The sequence below is a fragment of the Aphelocoma coerulescens genome, chromosome 14 (assembly GCF_041296385.1).
Source record: "Aphelocoma coerulescens isolate FSJ_1873_10779 chromosome 14, UR_Acoe_1.0, whole genome shotgun sequence".
NCBI lineage: Eukaryota > Metazoa > Chordata > Aves > Passeriformes > Corvidae > Aphelocoma > Aphelocoma coerulescens.
The window spans coordinates 7,360,514-7,385,063 of record NC_091028.1 but is presented as its reverse complement, the minus strand read 5'-3'; the positions used below and the strand labels follow the sequence as shown (position 1 = coordinate 7,385,063).

Below are 24,550 nucleotides of genomic sequence, written 5' to 3'. Positions count from 1 at the left end.
TAATGTGAGAAAAGAATAGATAAATCATCTCTATGGCCCTACACAGCGACAGGGTAGGCTTTAGTTTCCCCACGCTTTAATGGAGCTGTGGGAGGCTGCCTTTATTCCTCACAGCCCCACACTGTCGGGTAATTCATTTGCACTTAGCAGGGCACAGCTCCCATTACCAATTACTGTGATCTTTTTTTTTTTTTCCTGCCTGGAGGCAGCACTGGAGGGACTGTATCATCAAGGATTCTCCTGACTCATCCCCAGCCTCTGTCCAGATACAAGTAATTTACTATACATTACCTAGTGTACAATGTCCATTTGCCAGTAGCTTATTTATTTTTAATTTTTTGATCAGTCCAAAGATATGAGGATTTCCTTTGAAGGACTAGTAAAGAGAATCTCAGTGTAGCATTGTCATCAAAATATGCAGAAGTGTTAAATGAGTTTCTGGAGGTCTTTTGGTGTGTGTTCAGTGGTATTAATTTAACTAGAGCAGACAGTTACAAAAATTTAATCTCAGTTATTTAATAGAAGTGGACATTTTTCTGCAGTATTGACCAGCCCAGTCCAGGAGGATTCTGTGCTCCTGGAAGAAACATGTTATTCCAGGTACTAGTATGGTGAGAAACGTGACAGGACCTCAGTTTTGTCAAATACTTCTGCTCACTGTTTTTTAAAGAAATGAATAGTAATAGTGAGTTTTTAATAATGCATAATCCAAGATGATTACTCATGGTTAGTCAGCTGCTGCTATTTCTCATCTTTTTCTGCTTTTGTATAATTACCTTCATAAAAATAGCTGTATGATTTAAATCCTTGTTGCCCTGTATTTGACCACAAAACTTAATTAAGTTTATCGACACTGTAGGATTGCAGTTTCTCTTTCAATATAATAATTTAATATCAATTTTCATGTCAAAGTTCACCTGCTGCACTAAGATGGTGTCTGCACGATGGGTGTCAGGACAGCAGAGGTGAAGCTGTGCCCGTCCATCGGGCTCGTGCCAGCGCAGCCTTCGCGGCGTTTCTGAGCTCCGGGCAGCCGCTGTGGCTGGGCTGAGGAGCGGTGCCCTCTTTGTAGCACAGCCTCTCTTTGGTGTTGCTCCAGGAACAGATGGAGATAGAGACTGCAGCCAAGCCCATGATTTGTTTCTTTATTTTCGCTTTACCCCTTGCTGATAGGCAGCATGCCAAGAGGAGCCATCCTTTAAAACTCTGCATCTCTCCCTCTCCTTGGAGTGGGTGTTTCTTCCCCAGGCTTGTCTCCGGGAAGTGACTCCCGTAGCTTCCAGTTCCTGGATTGTTCAGTGAGCTGAATGTTCCTGACTACTTTGTTTATGTTCAAGTCGGATGCGTGTTGATCCTTGGAAGAAAGGAGATACTGAGCATTCCAAGGGTCTGGACTGGGACTGGACTAATTTGCAGCCTAGGAAGGAGGTTTGCTGTAGGCTTGTGTAGGCACTGGTAGGGGTCTGCTGCATTCTGAAAGCACAGTCCTTGCCTTTCTTCATGAGAGGTGATGGGGAATTGCCAAGTCCGACTGTGACTTCTCACATTCTCTCAGGTACAAATCATTAATGCCCAGTGCTCAAATGGAAGGAATATTTGAAACTATAACAGCCCCCAATGTGCTTATTGGCCTCAGTGTCAGAAATCACTCTTCTCACTACTGCACAGATCTCCAAGTCTTCCCAAGCACTGACAGGGAGACTAGTGAGCTTAATGCAATGGCCTTCCTTGGCAGCTGTTAGTTAACCTGCTGGATCTCACACTTCTTAAGGGTCTTTTTTAGTGTTTTCTGATACACTGAAGAAAAAAGTAAGAAAAACAAACCCAACATTTTACAATTCTAGTATCCTCCCCACTGAAGATTCTGGTGTATTACAAACTGCTAGTTTTAAATTTTACTGAGTTTTATAAATGGAGAAACTGAATGCTCATGTCCATTCCATGATTCTGTAAATCTTGGAACTGGTATTGCTAATATCTTGTGACTATTAATTCAATTCAATATTGCAATGTATATAGTGACCCAGGTTCTTTGCAGGTGTGAGTGGTTGAGCAGTGTTAATGTCAGCCAGTTGACTTGGCCAAAGCTTGAATGTACTATGATTCTTGAACTGTTATTTTCCAGCAGATTGCTAAAATAAAAGCTGATTTACTACCGAAGTGTCATCCAGATTTCACAGTTTGTGCCAAATAAAATACCAGTTCTGGTGTCTCAAGTAGCAGGGAAGTATGTATTTCCCCCCTTATATGATTTTTCCAAGGAAATACATTTTGTCTTTTGAAGATAAAATGTTTAAAAATAAAAAGAGCATTTGTCTTCAGCAGTTAAGAAGATAGCAACCACCTACAATCTGTGAGAACACTTACATAAGGCTCATACATTGTACAGGAGTTCTGGTTTGCCAGTACTGGAACACTGTTCCTATGTACTTGTCGGGGAAATGCGAACCAAAGCCTTCCTAGCAGTGCTGGTGCAGATTGTATTTTGATAATGTATTTTAACGACTAAGTAGGAAAATACCTTTTTTCTAGTTTTCACTTTACTACTCTTAAACATTTTGCTGAATTCTATGTTAAAATGAAAAACAAAAAAACAACCACCTGAAATAATTTTGGACTGTTAGAACAATTGAGTAAATTTATTTTTAGTTGCCAGAAATAAATTGGTATTATGCTTTCCAACAGTTCATAAGGAGAAATGGTTTTCATACCTAGCAGAGTGATGGCTCACACAACTTTAGGTTTCTTAATTTCAAGGAAGGGAGCGGAAACCCCTGAAGTGACAACTGATTTCTGTAAGATCAGCCTGGTATAAAAGGCGCTTTCTTGGATTATGCGATGTAGGATACTGTACTGAAAGTTGTATCAGTATGGGGGTTTTTAAATTCTATTTTTCCTGTACATGTTTTTTTACTGTTGAGTTTCAGCTATGTTATTAATATACTTTGTGTATAGGTCTGCTTCAAGTCAGGGGTTACACAGATAATGGTTACCATCTGTAAATGCAGATGGCAGACATGAAATAATTCTTCAAGATTGAGGAGGCTTCAAAGAAATGAGAAAGAGGAGGCAAATTGTTATCTAATATAAAATATGAGAGTGTCATGTGCTTTACATTCTAAATCAGAGGTTTCTCAGTTTTGCATATGGTTGCTGGATAAAGTGTTTATTGTACAGGGTTTGATTTTAAACAAGGTGAACTAATGTTTTCTACTACTCGTTTTTGTGTTTGAATTGTTAATGTACAAACAACTAGTTATATTAGAAACATGAGAATGAAATGGCTTTTGAAGTCTGAAAATAGATGAGAGACATTCTGCATATCTTTAGTTGAGTTTCATGTGAAGTAAATGCTGCTGGCTGTAGCCTGTTGTATTCATCTGGAGCAGTTAAAATGAGTGTGCTAGAAAATGGTAATGGTTTATTATCTCATACATGCAGCAGTGTAAAAAGATGTTTACAAGGAAATGTCTTTTTTCCTCATTTACTTCTTTTTTGTTTATTTGTTTGGAAAGGTATTTATGAAAGTAATTTTTAAGTTTCCAAATTAGTTTGTCAATTGATAAGGAAAACCTTATGCCAAAAACAAACTAGTAATTTCATGGATGCCAAGTTTAGGAGTTGTCTTCAGAAAGCTGAACAGCTGAATTCTTCTTTAGATTCTAATAGAACAAGAGCTAACAATTGCATTAATTATTTATATATTTTTATTGCAAGTTTTCAATTTGTCATCTTTATAATATTTTTTAGAAGTTCTGTTCATTGATTCAGTAAGGAGCTGTAAGGATCCTAGTGTATCTAAGCTAGATGTTGATGATGTAGGTCACTGACTTTTTTTCCCCCATACAAAAAACCCCTATAAATGTTGGGTGGGGATGTGTGTTTTCCTTTTTGGGGAGGGTTAAGAGAATTTGTTGTTTTTAGCTCAGAAATATTTCTGCAGTCTGATACAGCAGCACTTCATAAGTAATAATTAAAAGGAATTAGAGCAAAATATGATTTGAGATATGAGTAAAGAATTTGAGGAGTTTAGACTTTCTGGGAATTCTAGAGTGTCTTTTGTTCAAGCATTATGTAGCAACATAGCAATAGGGTTGTTCTAGTGTTAAAGGATCATTTGAAAAAATACCTGGGTTTTTAGCAGCCTTTAGGAGAAGGGAAATGCAATGCCTGTTACTTTACTGTGAATTGGAAAGTTTAAAGTTAGGGTTAGAGTTCTGCACTGGAGAACTCTGGATTTAGAGGTTTCCTAATGATGAAATTCATGTACTGTATGAAACCACAGTGAAAATGGGGACCTGACAGTCATAATCAGCAGGAAAAATTGTGTGAAAGGGGTGGGCAAAGCATTCATAGTGAGGTTACCCAGAGATGGTGAAATCACCTGCCTTGGAGATTTTCAGACAAGACAAATTCCTGAGATCTGGTAGTCCCTTCCAACCTATTTTATAATTGCTCAAACCATAGATCAAGCACATTTTGTGTGGGAAGTCAAACTTCTTTTGAGTTGTGCTGCTGTGCTGCAATCAGCATCATTTAATTATTGCATGCTGTGTTCTCAGTTGGATCTGGACAATAAACCCACATTTCTGTACATTCCTGAAACAAAAATTAAGAGATGGACACGTTACCAATTCCACAGTGCATTGTAGAAGTGATGAAAGTCAAGCTGGTTTCATTCAAAGCATGATGTTTAGTTATCTATCATGGGGAAAAGAATTAGTCAAAGCTGACCTGCAGAACAACACATGCTAAACCTTTAGTACAAGAAGGTGTTTCTATTAATTTCATCTGGGTTTGAAAGCATGAATACAGCTCATGTGGCTTAATCTCTTTGAAAAGTCTCCAAAGCAATTCATATCTAGTAAATTGTGGATAAAATGCTGTGAATATGAGCAGATAAGCAGCTACATTTTCACTTAAATTCTGCTCTGAAGAGACCTGTTTGGTTAATAATGTACTTAATTTGTATGGGTGAGTGGGAGTTTGAGGAGAGTGTAATGTCAGGAAATCGAGTGAGAGCTGAGTAAATTATGCTTCTAAAAGCTAAGAACAAAGAAAAAAATCTTGCATAACGGTAAGTTAATGTGTCTTCATTTAATGTGAAAGCACCAGTTTGTAACTAGGGAAAATAATGAAAAATATGCCCTTAACCATGATAATTGTTCTATTTAGGTGTATATCAAGCAGTACTTGCTTATATTTCTTATTTTTCAATTCACACTTTCAGAACACGATTCTCTACCCTTTTGTAGTGTAGGCCATTCTTTGGTGGTCATGATAATTTTTTGTCATCTTGGTTTTTTAAATATCATGTTAACACTTGAAATATTTTGGGATTAATCATTGAAACATATATTGCATTTTAAAAACCTTTGAATACACACACCAGCACATGTGGTGTTTATATTCAGAATATTTGAAGTTTGAAATTTAAGGTTGACTATGGCAAGCAGTTATGTTTCTTAGGATTTTTTTTTTTTAATCTCACAATAATAAGGCATTTCTTCGTTTTTATGGATCTTTCAGAATTGTTAATATTTCATATCATTCAAGTTTCCAATAATCCAGGGATAGGACTTCATTGAAGTCCATATTGATTTACTGGAATTTTAATGACTTGATAGTTCTCTAAGTTATAAAAAGGCTGTACCAGTAATTCATATTTCTGTCTCTCCTCGTTGTAGATTAAGTACCACACTGATGATAGAAAGGAAGGAAATAATGAATTGGGACTTTTATTCAACTCTGTAAAGTATTTTAACAATAAGTAGCTAGTGCGCAGTAAATTTAATTTTAAAATATTCATGGCCAAATGTCTTCCTTGCTGGTGAGACTGAGGATTAACTAGTTCTCATACAGTCCTTTGGTGGTGTGAAGTCCTGCGTTAATATTAACGTTGATTTGAGATCTGAAGGAGAGTTGTGGAGAGCTTCAAAATACTAAATGCCATTTGTATGTTAGTACAATATATTTATTCAGCATTCTCTAATAGAAGATACTGAAAACAGGGGATGTTGTGCTGATACGCGGGTGGGGGCACAGGGTGGGGCACGGGAGCTTCTGAACATCCATCGTGAGGGTTAATACTGGCTGATTTTTCTGTCAGTGAGCAGAGAAACTGTCCTGCTACTCTGTTAAATTGCCTCTAAATCCATTCCCTGACTATATTTTTTCCAACCCCTAATATTTGTGGGAAATCAGTCGGTAATGCCTGTGTAATTCTGAAGTTGAGTTTTGCGTGCGAAGGAACGGACCATACCCAAAATGTGTAGGCAAAGCAGTGTCTGAAGCGTTTGTCGGTGTTGCTGGAGCAGAGTGTGACCAGAGCCGCCTTGTTTCCGCAGAGCGCCGAGGCGTGCCCGGGATGGAGCCCGCGGGGCCGGCGGACGGCGAGGACGAGCCCGGGCCCCCGGCGCGGCTGGCGCCCAGCCCGCACAGCGAGGCCGTGGCGCACGAGCTGCGGGGGCTGTCGCTGCAGCCCAGCCCCTGCCTGCCGCCCCTCACCGAGCGCAAGAATGGTGAGTGCCCGGGCTGCGCGGGGTCACGGGGATGGGCCGGGCAGGAGGACTCTCCTCGCCTGCTCTTGCCGCGTCCAGGTGTGCCAGGGGTTGGGAAGTCTGTGCCGGGAGCTTCACCCGCCAGGGCAGCTCTTGGAGAACCAGCGGGCACACTCCGGGGCCTACAATGGAGTTGTGTAGATTTTTAAGTAGTTTTAAAACTACAGCTGGTGTATACTACAAGTATTTATGAAATGTTTTTGAGAGTTGTATTATTATCAGAAAAAAAGAGATAATTTTCAAGAACAGGGTTTTTTTTCTGCAAAATAATACATAATTAATGTTTCACATTCTATCCCAGAAAGTTTAATTCCATATTAGTATACTTCTGGAAAAATTGTTTTTTTCTTAATTTCCTGTAAAACTGAAATGGATGTGGTGTCATGTCAAACCTCCAGAGCAGCCAAACTATTGCTTAGCTATAAGTTCAGATTTAGTAATTTTGGTTAATTTGGTTAGAAACACTTTTTTTGTAGAAATGATGGAAGTGAGAAGAAGATTTGTAAAAGTGAATGTTGAACTTGATGGGTTCAAATTAAAAGTAGTTTTAATATTTGGTCTTTGTTTTTACTTTTTACCAAACACTGGATATTTGCAAGAGTATTTTAGCATGTAACTACATTATAAAGTGTATAAGCATAAGAGATTGCAGTTCACAGAAATACGGTGGCACTTAAAAAAATTCTGAAGTGTTTCAGGGTATTTTTGGTTGGATATTTTTATGCAGGAAGCATTATGCTTACTGTGAGCTTTGGTAGTGATCCTTTAAACCTTTGTTTACTTGACTTAGTCTTTTGGCAGTAGTCCAGTAGGAGGCTGAACTGTTCTAGTGTTGTTCTGCAGTGTTGTTAAGCTGACTTGCACAAGTTAGTACAGAAACCGTGTTTCCAGCTTTTCCAATGTCACTGCAAGGGTAGGAGGCTTCTGCTCTGGATTGGTTTTGTTTACCATGGAGGTAATCACAGCATGCCTGGTGAGCCAGCAGTCACTGGAGCTGTTATTACCTTCTCCTTTTTCACATTTTCCTTCTCTCCCCTGCCCTCTGCCCCAGAGATCCCAGTCACAGAGCAAAGCAGGTGTAAGAGTTTGGGTGGGCACAGCTCAGTGGGTTTGCTGCAAATTCTCATGGTTAGCTTAAGCTGCAGTGGAATTATTGTCCCTTGAGTTTACAAAGGAACATTTATATGCTGTGCCAACTCTGTTGAAGAGGTTTTAACTTCCAGCAGAAGATCAATAATAAAACAGTTGGAATGCATTAGGAGCTTAAGCTTTTCCAGTCACTTATTACATGCAGGTATTTACTCCCTGAATAAAGACAAATGGATAATTTTGGGAGGTGGATGTTGTATGTTGGTCTCCTGGACTGTCACAATTTTAAGGTTCTCCTATTTCATTTAAGCTGTTTTCAAGTTCATGGCTGTGGGCAATACTGGATTGTTAATGAAACTAATTTCAGGTTCTCGTTAGTCTGCATCTTTCTGGATAATTAGGCAGCACATACAGCACACTGATCATGTAAACCTTTGCCCTGTATATTGCAGTGTCTTATCGTGCCTGTTTCTCTGGAGGCCAACTCTTGCTCCACTTACTAAAAAGCAGCAAAAGTTACCATTTCATTGGTTCTGCTTTTCACACTTGTCACCTCCTGAGTGATGACAAAGATGTGTCTGTGATTCTGGCAGTCTCATGACAACCACGGGTGTACAGTCCCTGTCATGAGCAGTGGGGCTGCTCACAAAAAAGGAGTTTGGTAAACAGGCTCTGGGTTTGCATCCGTGCCTGAAGGATCCCAGGTTGGGTCCAGTGTATGTGCTTTTTAGGCAAGATGCTGTGTCCTTAGGAAGGACAGCCTGGGGGAAGGGAAGAGTGACATGGAGGAGGCTCATTGGAAGCAGGAGGGAGAAGAGTGATGACTGGGTGCTGAGTTGGGCTGCAGTGGAGGAAGGCTGACGAGAGTAGCAGCAGCGTGGCACAGCCCAAGTACCAGTCAGAACAATGTGCTGCCCACACACTGTACCACAGTTTCACGAGCTTCTGTCTGAGAGCCAGGAGGTGGCAAGGGAGGCAAGGATAGGCTGTCTGCTGCTGACAGCAGGAGGGTGGATGGGAATGATGCTGCCTGCAGCTTTCCAACCTGCTGTTTCAGAGCCAAATGATAGGAAGAGATTGCACATGTAGATACCATCAAAAAAAGGAAGCAGTGCATAACCAGAGTTTTTTGCATGCTGAATTAGTACTTTTCCAGAATTGATGAGCATGCCACTTTGGCTGGTAGAGGGAGCTGTGAAGGTCAGGGTGTGAGGAGCCATGCAATCGTTATTTCAAGGTACACGTAAAATAGAAAGCTTTGAGCTTGTGTTTTACAGCAATCTCTCTTGGCTCTGCAGTGGCTTCCTTGACTATCTCCTGGTGCCAAAATCTTCTTGTCACAGTGGCTACTAGTTTCTGAAAAAGAGACATGTAAGTTGCTCTTGTGCAGTTGTCATCCACAGGTGGGAGCCTGGTTATGTCCTTGAAAAATGGGTGGATAAGTGGCTGGCTCCTGTCCAGGCCACTGACTGCCCTTCAGCTCTGCATCTGGCCATAAATGCTGTCAGAAGGGGAGTGTGCCTGTTCCCTGCCCTCTTCGTGGTAGAGAAGCAGTTCTGTTCGAGGTGGTGGGGGCTGTGAGGTGTCTGCTCCTCCAAACTCAGAGTCAGTGTAGGAACGGGATTGCTTCTGCTTCTCTTTGGGGTTGTGTATCATGAACTGGAGGAGAGTAGAGAAGGCGGTGCTGTGCCTCCCAGGGCTGGCAGCAACTGTTCTCCTGGCAAATTGGGCTAATTGAGAGAAGAACCAAGTCTTGGATGTTTTATAGGAGAAAAGCCTTGGGACAGTGAACATCTTAAAGACTGGTAAAATCTCAATAAGCATAAATCAGCCCAAAGAAAGCAATGCCCCTGGCTGTGTAAGAACAGGGACACTCAGGAGCAGAGACCCAGACACACCAGAGGTCAAGTGAGAATTGCAGCTTCCTTTGGTGCTGGAGAGCTCGTGGGGAACTGTGGGGAATTCAGGGGAAGGTGGAACACAGACACACACAAAAACCCAACACAAACCCAAACAAAAACAAATACTCCAAATGGTGTATATTGAATCCTCCTAAGGGACCAGTCAAGTCAGCTGGGAGACACAGTTCTTAAAATAACTGAATGAAATCCACATCCCACTTAACCTAATGGTATTATTTAAATAAATTTGATGATCCAAGGGAATTTTTCTGGCATCTAAAAGAGTTGTGGTATATTAGTTTGCCTGTTCTCTCTTATCTTCCACTCCCTCAGTATGTAGCACTGGTAACATACATTCTTGGCATAGTTTTATGGCTTCTGAACAAATCCTCAATCCTCTGAGCAATGAATAGAGTTGAACTCCAAATTTGATGTTAGGGAATCAGGTGACATTCAGGACATTCTCCTTGCATCTGTATATGACAGGTTTTTCTCCACTCCTCTAACATCAGTGATTAAGTGTGTTTTTTCCTCTTGTAATGATACATAGGTAGGTCACTATGCTTAGAATTTATTTTCTTGAGAGAGCTGGGAGAGACACAGTGTAGAAAAATGGCTAGTGGAAAGTCTAGAGAACAAAAAATGGAAAACTTAGTTCTGATTAAAGTAATAGCTTGGCACAGAAAATAATTGAAAATGTCATCTTAAATTCAGCAGTTTCATAATCACTAAGCTGAAAGCAGTGAGATCTGGAAAACAGCATGCAGATACTCTGATTAACAGCACCACCCCCCTACAACAACACCAGCAAAACAAACATAAAAATCCCCCAACAAAACCAGACTTCAGGGGAAGTGTATCCTGACAGACCTATCTAGATAAAGAAGTGCACAGTTTGTGTAAGTTTACAGTAGAAATGTGTGTGTGCATTTTTAGTGTAGTGCATAAATAATGTGTGTGTACAGTGGTTGCCCAGAGAGGTTGTGGAATCTCCACCCATGGAGATAGTAAAAATCAGACTGGGCACTGTCCTGGGCAGCCTGTTGCAGCTGACCCTGCTCCAGCAGGGCTTGGGCCAGGTGATCTCAAGAGGCTGCTGCCAGCCTCCGTGATTCTGGGGTTTGTCTTTGCATTAAGATTTTAATAGCCCATGGAACATCCCATGCAAATATTCTACTAAATCATCTTTGGTAAGAACACACAGCATATTGTAATTAATATATATTTGTCTCTATGCTTTGGGTTTTTTTGGGAGTGCTCTGTTTTTTGGGGGCGTGTTTTTGGGGTTTTGTTTGGTTTTTAACATGTCAGTAGAAAAAACAAATGTCTGTTGGTCTCCCTGTAAATATTTGAATGCCGTCCTATCTGTTCCGAGATGAGAGCGCAAACTGAGTAGGTACTGATTTCCCAGTAAGTCTGTCATTGGTACCGCCAGTTCCCACAATCCTAGCATTCCCAGGCCATCAGTCAGTGTCTACAAGGAACAATTTTCAAATATTAAAGCATGTGAAAAGACACACAAGCCAAAACTCAGAGATCTCTAGGGACTGTGACCTCTTAAACGGAATATATTCTGACATTTTCACAGGCTACATGAAAGAATTCCAGCAGGGTCATTCCATTTGGTAAACTTCTAAACAAACATTCCATCATTTTAGATGATTTATAGATATTATTTTTTTAAATTATCTGCTTATTGTGAAGAGATTAACACAGGAGACATGACCTGTGACTGACTCAATTCAAGGCATCTGGTATATATGAAATCTTGTTTGAGGGCTTGGCATTTGAGTGATTACAGGAGATACAGAAAGCATGTTTTCCTTTAAAGAGATTGCTTGATCAAACTGTCTTATTCTGACCTTTTTTCTTGAAATTCTTTGTGCATAACTAAATGCACAGCTTGAGAAGAATGTTGAGTTAATTTTAAATTCCATTGTATAATTGTTTTAAGTTGTTAGAACTAAATCCTAACTGCAAATGTTATCATTGAAGTGTCACCTTGTGACAGGGCCACTACAAGAAAGTAACACGGAGCAAACAGAACTGGTAATTGGTGTGCAGCACTTATTGTAGGCATCTTTTGCAAATCATAGGTAGCACAGTGAATGACTAAATATTGTCCTCTAAAGGATTTATATGTATGCAGTTAAACACAGATGTGTATAGTTAAACATATACAAAAATACGTATTTTTATGTACTTTATATACACACTTTAAAAATATTTATTAATTTAGCTGTGTATATGGACAAGACCAAATGGAAGGTAGTTTTCATTTAAGCAGTGAATACTGCCAACATATGTCCTCCCTTAAAAGGAATTTGTGTGGGTTTTAGTGGGAGAAGCAGAACATGCAGACTTACAAATTTGACATCACTGTAAGTGTTTGGTATTTTTCTGAGAAGAGTGACTGAGGTAGATGGTGACCATTATTTGCGTTGTTTGGGTCTTTGTTGCCACAATGGTAGAGAATATAGGCAGAACAGAACCCCCCCCCCCCCCAAAACAAAACCCTTTAATTAACAATTGGAAGTAATGTTCTTAATGTTTATAGGAGTTAATAGAATTAATTATAATAGGGGTTATGTAAACTAATGCTTTAGTTTGTGTAGTCAGAGCACTATTTTCCTATGTGAAGAAATTACTACACCATGATCAAGAACTAGATTATCCTAACACAATATAAAGCACCAAGATATTCATCAAGGTGTATGTAAAGCCAAGGTGAAATAGATATTTGAGTAATTAGGCTTTTTTCCCACTTTAAAATGTTATTGTGGTAGTGAAAGAGTTTAAATACCCGAGGGCATTTGGTTTGGTTTTGTTTTTCTTTTTTATGGGATTGCAAAGGAATGAGTTCCATATGATGTGAAGAGTTGGAATGTACTGTTAAAGCAATTGTTGCTTAGTTACTTGATGTTTAATAAGGTTGTGCAGTGGCTCCCAGTCAGTGATGTCACTCAGCAGATCACTGATACTTCACCCAGATAAGGGTCTGTTGTGAGAGGCAGACAAGCAGGCACTGGGGAGGTACCGTGGGGCTGCATTGCTTCCTCCTGTGCTTTGGAATTTTGGTTAGTATCTACTAGGCACTTCCACTTTTTAGATAACACTTTTTCCATAGGCTGAAGGTTGGCAGAACACTTGGAAATCTGTGCTGCAGAAGAATGGAAGGAACAAATGCTGATGACCTTAGATGTAAAGCAAACGTTTATGAAAAACTTGTGCAATACATTGCTATTAAATGAGATGTTACTGGATTCTGGTTTATGGAACTGACAGAGACGTTCCATTCTGAAGCCTTTTTTCTTCATTTCACCCACTCTTACGCAATATATTCAACTTAAATTGAAATTCAAATGAGAGGTACTTCTGCCCTCTGAAGATAATGCAAATTCTAACAGATTTAATTTTCATTGAAACCAAGAGCTTGTTGCGTATCTTTTACTTCATAAGAGCTTAAAAAATTACCATCAGATTTGAAAGTGCATAAGTAAATCTGAGGAGTCACTGTGGTACTTTAGCATGCAAAGGTAAAAATATATGTGAACCATTCTAGGGGAGTTACAAATTTATTTCATTGGGCAGGGAAGAGGGAGCCCTTAAATGGCAGGTGGGTCAGCAATGGGGATCACAGGTGGCTCTTTGCCTTGATTCACATGGGACCTGCACAGGACACCTTTGAACACCTGGCTATTGGTAGTGAGCAGGTGAATTTAGTACTGGAATGTGCTAACAGTGTTTCTGTTCCTTCTAATACAGCTCTTAGGAATGTTGACAAAGTCCTTTATAAGAACATCCGCTTTTCCATGTTCCAGTGCTGTGGAGCTGGGAGTTGTGAGATGCCCCCAGGTGCCTGTGAAACTGTCTCAGAGCTTGAGACTTTTCCAGCTGACATGTTGAGATGATGATTAGTTTTTCTTTGAAGCCTTATTACTAAAAATACAAGAACTATATTGTTGCTCATTCAAGTAACCAGTAAAACCAAGTTATTAATTGACCTTGGATTAATGTATATTCAAGACTGCTGGGAAAACAAGAGGTTGTTGGAATAGGAATATTTTTTCACGATGTGGGAGATAAATGTTATTTTTCATGCAAGGATTTAAGAGAAACTTTTCCTTGAGCAGAATATCTAGATATTCTCAATATTCACAGTATAACTGAATCCAGAGCAGAACTATTTTCTTCTTCAAAGGCATCTTTTCTTTGTCTTCATTTGTTACGTCTTTGTCTTCATTTGTTATGTCTGCCCCCACCCAACTATTCAATATTGTATAGCATTTATTGGCAACGGCAGTATTTGGTTACATGAAAAATACACAGCATCATTTTGACCATTCATCTCTCCGAGTCTGTACAAGAATTTCCTCATTCTTATTTTACATAAATTCTGTGATTCCTGCTTTTCTTACTAAAGTTTTTTGCTGTTTTTACTGTTGAGATTTTGATCAGACTTCTTGAAGGTCTTTTAAAATATTCATCTCTATGTTAAGCTTGATCTAAGAGGTGAACTTAAAGCCGAATATTAGGCATAACTCCAAGGAGCTGAAAGCACATTGATCTGCTCTGAGTGGGTACCCTTGGAAAGGGGGAGGAGCGGATAGCACGAACTCCTGGCTAAACTCATTTTTCTGAACAAGAGAAATGCTCCTGAAGGCTTGAACCACCCCCACCCCACTGATGTTACAGTGATCAGCTTTCACCTGAGCACTGGGCACTCACAGTTTATATAAAGCACTATAAACAGATAGGAATGGATAGATCTTCCTTCAGAAATGTGATGTTTGAAGGAAAATGTCTTACTCTGGGTTCTTTAATTACACGCTTCCTCATTACAGCATGGAATTTTTTAAATTTCAAAGTATTCTGTTTTCTGAATCATTGGGAAATCACTGTGCGAAGTGCACTGTACCCTTCCCTTGAGAAAAATTCTGCTGTTATGTATTGTTATACTGTTAGAATATAATTAATCCATCCAAACTTTTAACTTCTCTCTTGGTACAGTGAAAATGTGGAGTTATAATCTGTTATATCTGTAAGTGTGTAAGATTCTGTTTTGACTGTGTCAGAGTTTAATGTGTGTTTAAGCAGTATGTGTTTGTATTCTGCCTGAGTTCTTATTTTCTGAATGTGTGGAGTTTCTCAACAGTAACTTTGTTTCTTATGCACAGTAAGTGTTCAGCTGCAGGCAGTGAGGAAGTTAGTTTGATTTATGAAGGAGCTCTTCCACAGTATTTTTTTTCTTCTGTTCAGTAAAAATCACTGCAAAAGCAAATGTATTGGAATAGTCTGTAGCTTGTATTTAAGCAAAACATAATTTAAGCTGATAATTTTTGTGCAAATGATGTGCAAACAACTGATTTTTAGGCTGGGAGAGTGGCCTCAAATCATTCATGCTGCAAAGAGTTTTTTGCCTGTATTGTCAGCTCGTTACATGTCAAGAAGTTGCTAAAGCCTGGTGAGCTCATGCCTCCTTTGAGGCTGCAGTTCTGAGCAGATCTAGGTCTCGCTTCTTCCAGCAGCAGGCAAACAGGGAGAGGCTTCCAAATCCTGCTGGCTGGGTCAGGCAGCTTCACACCCCGTGGTATCACTTGCCCCGGTAGTGCACTGGAAAGGTGAAGAGTCGGTGCTGAATGATTGTCTTGTAGAAAGATTCAAAGAGGAGAAGATGGTTACATTTTTTTTTCTAGTTTCCGCTTCAAAAAATTTTGTATCAGGTGTTTGTGATTGTATATAGATCTTTTTAAATCTGACTCTGTGGAAGTGAAACAAGTTTTTTCTGAATGGAGATGTCCTTTATAATTTCAGGCTGAAAGATTTAAAATACATAGTAGAGGTGTGGAAAATGTGTGCAATGATAGCATTTTTAGGCCAAAGGGAAGGGAAAATACACCTGCCAGAGTTACTAGTTGACATGTAGAGACTACTTAACATTATGTATAGTTTATTTTCTCTAAGTACAGGAAATTAAATGCAGACTTGTCTGCTGTTCCCTCATGGCCAATGGCAGATAATTAGAGGAGATCCATTTCCCTGAAATCTTCCAGGTTGACAATGAAGTTGATGACTCATGTAAGATAAATGGGATGTGCAGCAGAGAATGGCAGATCAGAAGCTGTGGGAGGAAATACTCATGAAACTGCTGGGAATAATGAGATGTGTAACTAATGCAAAAAGGAAAATAATAAAATACTCGGGGCTTAGATATTTACAACAAGGAACAGAATCTCCCATACTGCAAGGAAAGGCATGGAAATAATCTCTGGTTTTCCCAGTTACCTCTGATAGATAAATGTCTCTGAAACTAGACCTGGGGTTGGGGTGGGTGGAAAGGTTCCTTAACATAACTTTTTGAAATGCCACTGTGCAGCTTTGTTTACTGGTGAAACTTAATGAGTATGAATGTGCCGGTCAGGCAAAGATGAAGTATTTCTGCTGCCTGCAGCAGTGTTCTAAGGTGGGGGCAGGGAGAAGGAAGAGGGGAAAGGGAGAGAGCCCTCAGCAGTAGTTTTTCTTGGGTATCAGCGAATGCTGCTCCAGCAACTGCTGGATTTATTTTTAACCGCTTGACTCATTCTTTGTCAGATGATTGACCACCGAGCTGCATATTGAAACACCAATGTGCAGAGGAAGCGAGCGTAACTAAAGGGAAAGGGGGAGTGTCTGTCTGGGAAGAGAGGCGGGGTTTGGGAGTTGTGCTTCACATGCTCGGTGGCGGCCGTGAGAGCGGCTGCAGGCTGGGAGCGGGCGCAGCGAGCCGAGCCGAGCCGAGCCGAGCCGAGCCGAGCCGAGCCGAGCCGAGCCGAGCCGAGCCGAGCCGAGCCGGGGCGGGCGGGCAGCGGCAGCGCCATGGGCGGCGCGGCGGCGCCGGGGCTGCTGCCGTAGGACACCGCACCGGGCCCTGTGCGGACCGCGCTGCACCGCTGCCCGCTGCGGCCTGCGTTTTTCTCTGGTGGATATTGCCGTTCTAAAGGATTCCCACCATGATCGATAGCTCCAAGAAACAGCAGCAGGGCTTTTCCGAGATCTTGCCTGCAGGGGATCTTAAGCCACTGAAGGAGAAGGAATGCCTTGAGGTGAACAGCCAGAAAAGTCTCAAGGAAGGTCAGTCGCTTGCTGGTTGGGGGACAGAGAATGCAGAAGTCCTGGGCACATTCAGTTCACCAGCATGTCTGGTGTAATGCTGCAGGTCAGGAAGAGTTTTTGTACATTAAATGAGGTATTGTTTTCCCTCTGAAGAAAAAACCTCTAAAAGCTGAATTTAAATTTTACCTGAGACTAGTAAAATAACGATGATGATAGCTTGATAGAAATGGTAGTATGAAGAAAAATGAGCAATCAAGTAATCTTTTTAGAGTATCATTTAGTCTTGAATTAATGAAGGACTCTGAAATTGTCCTGTAAATATTGCACAAAGTGCTTCAAAATGTCACTATTGAAATAAATTTAATGAAATAAACATCATTAAATATGGCATGTCAAAATAAAACTCCACAAACCTTTAGTATTAGACATATTGCTACCTCAGTTTCAATAGTACTTTTCTCAGCTCTTGTCTTTCTTTGGAATTCCCTCCTCCCCTCATACTTTAAATTAGATTTGATTCTGGTTTTGAGACATGTGCTTTTCAGACCACATTATATCTTTTTAAAATTATTTGATTTAGACTGGGCATTAAATTGATAAAATGCACGGGCATTAGTTTGTAAAATAGCAATAGTCTGAGAATATTTGGAACATCATTTAAAGCTGACTAATAGAACTATACGAGATTAATTTAAAGTAATCTTTGCTAGGCTGAGGCAGTAATGCTGCTGAGACCTAACAAAGATGCTGTCTTACTCCGGGCAGGCAGGATTCTTCCAGCTGGCCTGGGGGAAGGAGGAGAAGGAAGAGACCTCTGGAGGTCGGCTGCCAGCCTGCCCAGAATGGTCTGATACTGGTGTGAGTTAACACACCAGGCTCTTGCAGCTCTGGGCTCAACTCCAGCTTCTTAATCAATCAGACACAAACTGTATTTGTAGTAGACAAAATTCCTGCTTTCCTTTTACAGCACACTGCCTTGGCTTTTCCTTCAGGTATCTCTGGATTGTCTGGTGATTCAGAGATTTCTCCCTTGGTGTGGTGGCAAGACTTCTACATGAGATCTTGCCTTTCTCAGAATTTAAATGCTGGGTTTGTTTGGGGGTTTTGTTCATTGTTTTTAAATTTGGACCTTAATAATGTTTAAAATGGCAAAAAGGTAGCCCATATTCATTATTAAATTCAGTACCTGACAGGTTAGTTTAAAAACCCCATTACTTAGCTTAAAGTTAGAGCTAGAGAAAACACTGATTTTTATGTACTGTACTGATACCAAAGATCTGTTATTGATTAGAAGGGTAATAGGAGGTTGAGTGTCGCTGCACGTGGCAGTGGCTGAGAGCAGAACAGTTCTGCTTCCTTTGTGGCAGGAAAGTACTGACTGGGAGACAGTGACTGAAAGAAAGGGCCAGCAGTGGCCTCCTTCCCGGGGTGTTTTTGCCTCACAGGCAAAACTCGGAACCGGCCCAGTTTAAGCTGCCCCTGCAGGTGCTGAGGCTCTCGGGATAATAGTGAGAGAGAAGGAAGCAAGGAAGTTCAGAGGGACAGAGGAGTGGGCAGTGCTGTAGGGAAACAAAACCTATCTGGGGTAAGCAACCAAGAAATAAAGGGGAGAAAAACATGGCAAAACCCAGCACGGTGGGTAGTGTAGGTGGGCTAATGAGTAACCACGGTAATGATCATCTTCAGGCCTCTTCAAGCATGTCAGTTATGTAGAAAGTGGATGAAAGAATGTACATTACAGTAATGATGGTCTGTCAGAGTAGCAAAAAACCTGCAATTATGGGACACTCTGCCAGTCAAAATTCATGAATATTTTAGAGCTTAATTTAGAGCTTAAATTATTCGATGCATAAAAGAAGATATAATTGTTTTCCATAATCACTATCTTTGCTTCCTTTTCTGTTTTAGTACCTGTTTTCCATTTTCACTTTTCCCCAGTGAATGTTGCTTATCCTTTTATCTCTCCCAAGTTTGGCAATGTAATGATTAAAATAGTGAACCTCTTCTTGAGAGTTTGAGTGACTACAGGATCTCCTCTTCCAACCTTTCTTCCTTCCAAAGCTTAGAAAAACAATCATTTTCTTTCTTGTGGTGTATAGAATGAATTATTGAAAACACTCCAAATCTGCTTGATTTACATCTAGAGAGACTAAAACAGAGCTTCACATTTCCAGTTTATAATGGTATGAAATATGTAGTTCAGATATTTTATAGATTTTTAAAAATTCAGTTGCAGTTGTTAGTTTAATCCTATTTAAATAATACTACAAAGAACATATTTTACTTTTTTAAAAACATAAATTGTAAGACAATTTATTTTACAGAACAGTAAAGATACTAAATTAACTTGTGCCATTCTGTCTCTCTTTTTTTTCCCCCCTTCCTCTTTTCTCCTCCTTTCTTTTTCCTTAAAATAATGTGGCTGGTTTTGCCACGTGAATTCTCGAACGTTTCTTCCTTAGGACACAAAAATACTTAAAAATACAGTATGTGAATTGTAAGACCTGCAAAAATTAAAAATGTATTGGCTAACCCAGATGAAGTATGTAGAGATCCAGTAATTCAAACGGTGCCTTTGTTTCATAATCTGCTTTGCACAGGTTTGATAAATCTAAAAATCCTGAGATAGTACAGTGCTTATTTTAGCAATTAGAGAGAGCAATTAACCTTAAGAGAATTATGAGGTGCAATTCTTTTTTTTGCTTAGTATTTCTTTATAAGGTAAGAGACTTTTGATGGAAACAAAAACCCCAGCACTGTCTTCAGCAAATTAATACTAAGGACATTAGCAATTTAGATTGCAAAGCTGAAGTTTTTTCTTTGCTTAGGCTATTGATACACATTATAGCATCCTGTAGCATTGGAGGAAGTCCTCTTAATTACCCTACTTTCTTGTAAACAGCTCAGATATTATTGTTGCATATTGCCTTTTTTGTGAAAACAGCTCGTAATTTATCTGTCTGATCAAAATTACCTTTTGTACAAGCAAGGAACAAAGATATTTTCTGTCTCTGAGGCCAATCACACAGTGCTAATTAAACAGCTTTTTCAGAAATTCCTATACCATTGACTGTACCTCCTGCAACATCTTGTAGCTCTGTCAAGTAAGCAACCAAAACATTTGGAAAATTCAAGTGAAAAGCCTTAAATGTCCTTACAGTCACTAAGGAAGATTCAGTGTCATCAAACAGTGCATGTATTAGGAACTGGGAATATATCTGGACTGCAGATTGAAAGGTTTCTAACAGCACTGGAGAGAGTTGAGGAAGTCTTGCTTTGTACCCTGAATTGTTTCAGTATAAAGATGGATGAGCTGTATGAGCATGCAGAACTCTTGGAGACACAGTATTGAATTGGTGAAACAGATCAGTTTGGTGCTGTCTTAGGTGGAATTTAAAAGGAGGTTGGATCCCAGTTTGTTTGCACCATATTTTTCATATGATAATCTGAGTTTCAAAGTTACCAGTTGCCTGCAGACTGCTCTAAATTTAAAAAAAAAAAAACTAGCCAGGAAGGAAATTTTCTTTCCACCTTGAAACATAATTTCTTTCCTGGATTTGTTTTGAATTTTAAATTTACCGGTTTGTGAGGAACTGGAGACTGGCAAGTGCTGGAAACAGGATAAGGGTAAAATGAGTGGATTTCTCAGGTGTGCACTGGAATTGTCTTTGTGCTGCCTGAGTAACAGATTACCAGGTGTAGTCAGGAAGGATTTCTTCCCCTCATCCCTTACAATCAAATCCATGTTGCATGAGAATTGTTTATTCAATAGACTTCCTGCTATTGCTGGCATGCTGACTATTGATGATACTCTTGACCTCTTCTGCTCTCCTGCGCTGGCATGATAAAGATTCCGCTGTTGGTTTGTTGGGGTTGGTTGGTTGGGTTGGTGTTTTTTGTAAAGAAAAAGCTCTAAGTTGTGCTTTCTGGTGTTTAGAGGTGTTTTTATGACCCCTTATCAGTGGTAGTCCATCAGGTTTCTTGAGACACAGATAATGAGAAAAATACTGGCGAAAAAAATGTCATTCCTTTGTTAATAAAGGAAGCACTGTAAATTCCGTGTACTGATCCTGTGGGGCTGTGTTAAACTCTACCATAAACAGTCTCTTTAATGTCAGTGGGATAATTGTATGTCGTAAAAGTAAATCAGCACTTATTCCACAGAATTTTCTTCTTCAGTGTAGCACTTAAATGAATAATAAATATATTGTAATACCATTATAATAAACACATGCTTAACTACTTCAATAAACCCAAGACTACGATGTACTAATTTGATTTTGTATGTAATCTGTATACAATTAGAAGATGATGGTGGCCAACCAAGAGCTTATTAAAAACTTGCTATGACAACTATAAGATTTCTTGAAGTTTTGTAAAAGGTTAGGATTAAGACTGCTGCTGCCAAGAGCAGGTGTATTCCCATCCAGCCCAACTGTTTGCTTAGGCTATTGATACACATTATAGCATCCTGTAGCATTGGAGGAAATGCCCCAGCCCTACCCTGGTTACTGCCAGCTTCTTTCTCGTGTTGGCATTAGGGAGTTACGCAGCCCAAAGCAAGTGGGATCAGTGACCAGGTATTACTGAAGAGCACTTATTTAATGGTGCTGATTTGCATCCAGGGCAGAGCACAGACCTGATAGGAGGCACCTCTGCCAGGGTGGAAGCAGCAGAAGCAGCTGGGGTTGGAGGAAGGCGCAGACCATTGGCTTTCCATCAGTAATCCTGTGTTAGGTCATACCGAGTTAGGAAACCACACTCTGAAACCACTGTCGGCTTTGCTGCTCTGCTGGGGGATGCTTTCCTGTCACATCCAACACAACACGTTTGAGCCTCAGCCTCTAATGCAGGGTCCTCCCCAATGCAGCATCTTCCCCATCTCTGTGATCAGCTGGACTCACCCACTGAGCATCTGCAGAGTCTGGTGCTGCCTGTGTAGCAGAGTTGACTCAGTATCATTGCTCACATCCCCGTCTGCAATCAGGCAGCTCAGTGGCAATCCACCTTCCTCTGTTTTGAATTAATGTGTAGTCTCCTGAGTTGGAGAATCTGCTTGGGTGTGCATTTTGTTCGCTGTGCCTAGGAATAGCATGGACAATGGAGGGGGCTTGGCTGGAAATCATTTGTCATCATTCAATTTAATACACTCCAAATTATCACAAAGGAAATTGTAGTAGATGTAGAATTTAAGCTCAAGTTTCATGAGTCCCTTGAAAGTACACTTTTTGGCTAATAGTAGTATTTGAGGAAATGCAGATTATTTTTTAAAAAATGAGAAGACTGTACTAAGCAGAATAGTACTTGCAGATTTAGAAAATGTTATTGTTAATATACTTAAGTTATGCAATTTTACAGAAATTGGAAATATAAGCTTTAGTTTATTGAGACTTTTCACCCAAGATGGTCATGATTTTTCTCATTTTAAAGATGTAAACAATTGGGCAAAGTATAGATTTTGCTTTTTACATATCCATGCATATATATATATATTCATCCCAGCAGACATCCCAGTAATTTGTTTGGAGGCTTGTGTATATTCTGGCTTGTTTCTAAGCAACATGTTCCACAGCAATAGGATACAATACAGATTGTCCTATATCCTAGTCATTTAAGCCTTTCAGCTAATGATATTGTTATAGTTCATATGTTTGTTTCAAATGTTAAGTTTACATGGAGCTCTCTTTGCCATCCAAGTTTTCATTTTCTGCTTTCAGTGGATGCTGGAAGCGTTTATCTGAGCATCATCAGCACTGGCTACAAAAGCTTTCACTCACAGTGGTGTCATTTAAGAGATCTGGAGGTCCTGCAGGGCTTCTCTCCAGAATTCTGGAGAGATTATCTGAAATGGCCCTCAGTAGTCTCCTCTCACATACTTTACACTTATACAGTACATTTCTAAGATGAAATGGAAGTATGTCTGAACAACTGCTTAAAATGAGTATGGAAAAGAGCTGTTTCACTTTTCTTTATTATTTTGAATATAATCTTAGCAGAAAAATCGTTTATACAATAATGGAAAAAAGAACATTAAAATTATATAACAAGTAATTAGGGTTTTTTTTAAAACAAAAACAAGTTAAACTAAGTAAAATACTTCCTTTTTAAAATTATATCCTGGCGTACATGGAAGTTTGGAAGACTGAACCCAGCATAACATATTCACCCATGATTAGATGATCTCTGGTATTTTTTACAAGATGAATTGGTGATGACTTATTTTTGTTTTAAAATTGAGAGTATTTAACATACTGTATTACCATCTTCAGGCTGATGGGGAATGAGTACCCCAATTTTAAATGCATTTTATCTTTAAAATGCTGTACAACTTATTTAAAATCACTTCCAACAAATTACAGGTAGCTATTTTCATGGTTTTCCCTGCTCTCCTTCTTTGACATGCCATATAAATGAAGTGAACATTATATTAACGAATTTCTGACTGATTCTGATGGAATGTGTAATACCATGTGCAAACTGCCATATTCCATAACCTTCCTGAAGTACGTACCTTGCATATCACCCACTCTTTTACTTACTATACAAAATACACTTTCTACTATTTTTTTTTATTATTCGCAGAACAAACACTAGTGGGAAAGATTAACTATTTTTTTGTAAATAGAGTACAATACTTCATCATAGAGTTGAGGGAGAAATAATCACAGCTCAGGAGAAAGCAAAACCTACCTCTGGAAGATTAACCTAGCGTAAAATTACGGTGTTTAGAAAATACAAACTTTTGGGTGCGAGCAGGTGGGGTTTGGGGTGCAGGGTAACAAGTGCAGGAGGCACAGAGAGTTCTTGGTACTTGGGTTCTGCAGTTCTGTAACTGCTGCCCTGTGAGGCTGGGCCACAATTCCAGGACAAAGCTGATGCTTGGATCACTCCTGTAGTTCACCTGCACCTGATGAATTCTCTGCTCTATTCACCGCCACCCTGCTGCTCACACACTCGCGTTCAGGGTACAAGTTCCTCAGCCCAGGGGACAGTTCTGTGTCCATCTGTTGTGCCCGGTGCCACGGTGCTACTGCAGCACCTGCCGGGAGCCTCTACCCGCTGTGCTTTGGCCTCAGTGTCCGAGGGGCACCAGCTGCAGAAAAGCTGTTGGAAGCTGGCAGAAAGAAATGGAAGCTTTCAGTTTAACAGCTTTTCATTTAAAGGAAACGGCCGTGTTTCCAGCACTGTCTGTTTCCATGGCAGCCAGCCTAGCAGCCTGCGCTGGAGTTTCTGCCGCTCTTGGAAATTTCCAAGGGGGTATGCCGGAATGTTGGACATTACATTTTCTCATTTATACTTGCAGTTTTAAAGGTTTAAATAGGTAATATCCATTGGATTTTAACTTTGAGAGAAAGAATGAGATTATTACATACAGAACATTAAAAAAATCTTGATGCATTGTTTTTCTTCTTGCTGCAATTTGAAAGGACTGTGTGGTATCTGCTGGACCCCTTGTCCATGGTGAAGTGTTTGTTTCAGCTGTGTTATTGGAAAATGGCAACAACTATTTGCTGTTTCTTAGTATCTTCTATAAAAAGATAAAATTTGACCTTAAATTAATAGGCTCTGTAATAAACTGTGTTAGATGTGGAGTTATTAGTACTGGAACTGTGCACAGTATGCGTTCTGGTTTTTTTCAAGGCAAGAAGCAGTGGTGAAAGCTTGTCAATCAATGTAGATAGCATTGTTCCTGCAGGACAACTATCAATTTATTTTTGGCCTCTTTACATTCCAGTGCTTGTGATTATGTAGTACTACTTTGAGGCTGCTCTTCTATAGGATACACATTACAGATTCGTAACAGGAATCACTTGCTCAGCTCTGATAAAAGCTGTTTGTTCTAGGTGATTTAATAATACACTTTATTTGACTCATTCTGCCGCTCACAGCGAGTAAGACATGCTCAGA

The 24,550-nt window shown here is 39.8% G+C and overlaps 1 protein-coding gene and 1 long non-coding RNA gene across 21 annotated transcripts in view; one reads left to right on the top strand and one right to left on the bottom strand.

Annotated features, from left to right (window-relative positions):
- The window catches only part of MRTFB (myocardin related transcription factor B), a 70,538-nt gene that overhangs the window by 12,327 nt on the left and 33,661 nt on the right, over positions 1 to 24,550 (top strand). For 4 of the 5 annotated variants that reach the window (XM_069029412.1, XM_069029408.1, XM_069029409.1 and 1 more), the window contains one exon: positions 6,348 to 6,521. In XM_069029412.1, the coding sequence (XP_068885513.1) occupies positions 6,348 to 6,521 (174 nt within the window). Of the gene's footprint in view, positions 1 to 6,347; positions 6,522 to 16,358; positions 16,661 to 24,550 lie in introns of those variants that run through there. The other variant, XM_069029411.1, reaches the window with a different exon arrangement.
- The window catches only part of LOC138118444 (uncharacterized), a 96,338-nt gene continuing 84,771 nt past the window's right edge, over positions 12,984 to 24,550 (bottom strand). For 10 of the 16 annotated variants that reach the window (XR_011155134.1, XR_011155135.1, XR_011155139.1 and 7 more), the window contains one exon: positions 12,984 to 15,197. This is a non-coding gene — a long non-coding RNA (uncharacterized lncRNA). The other 6 variants (XR_011155140.1, XR_011155142.1, XR_011155145.1 and 3 more) reach the window with 6 other exon arrangements.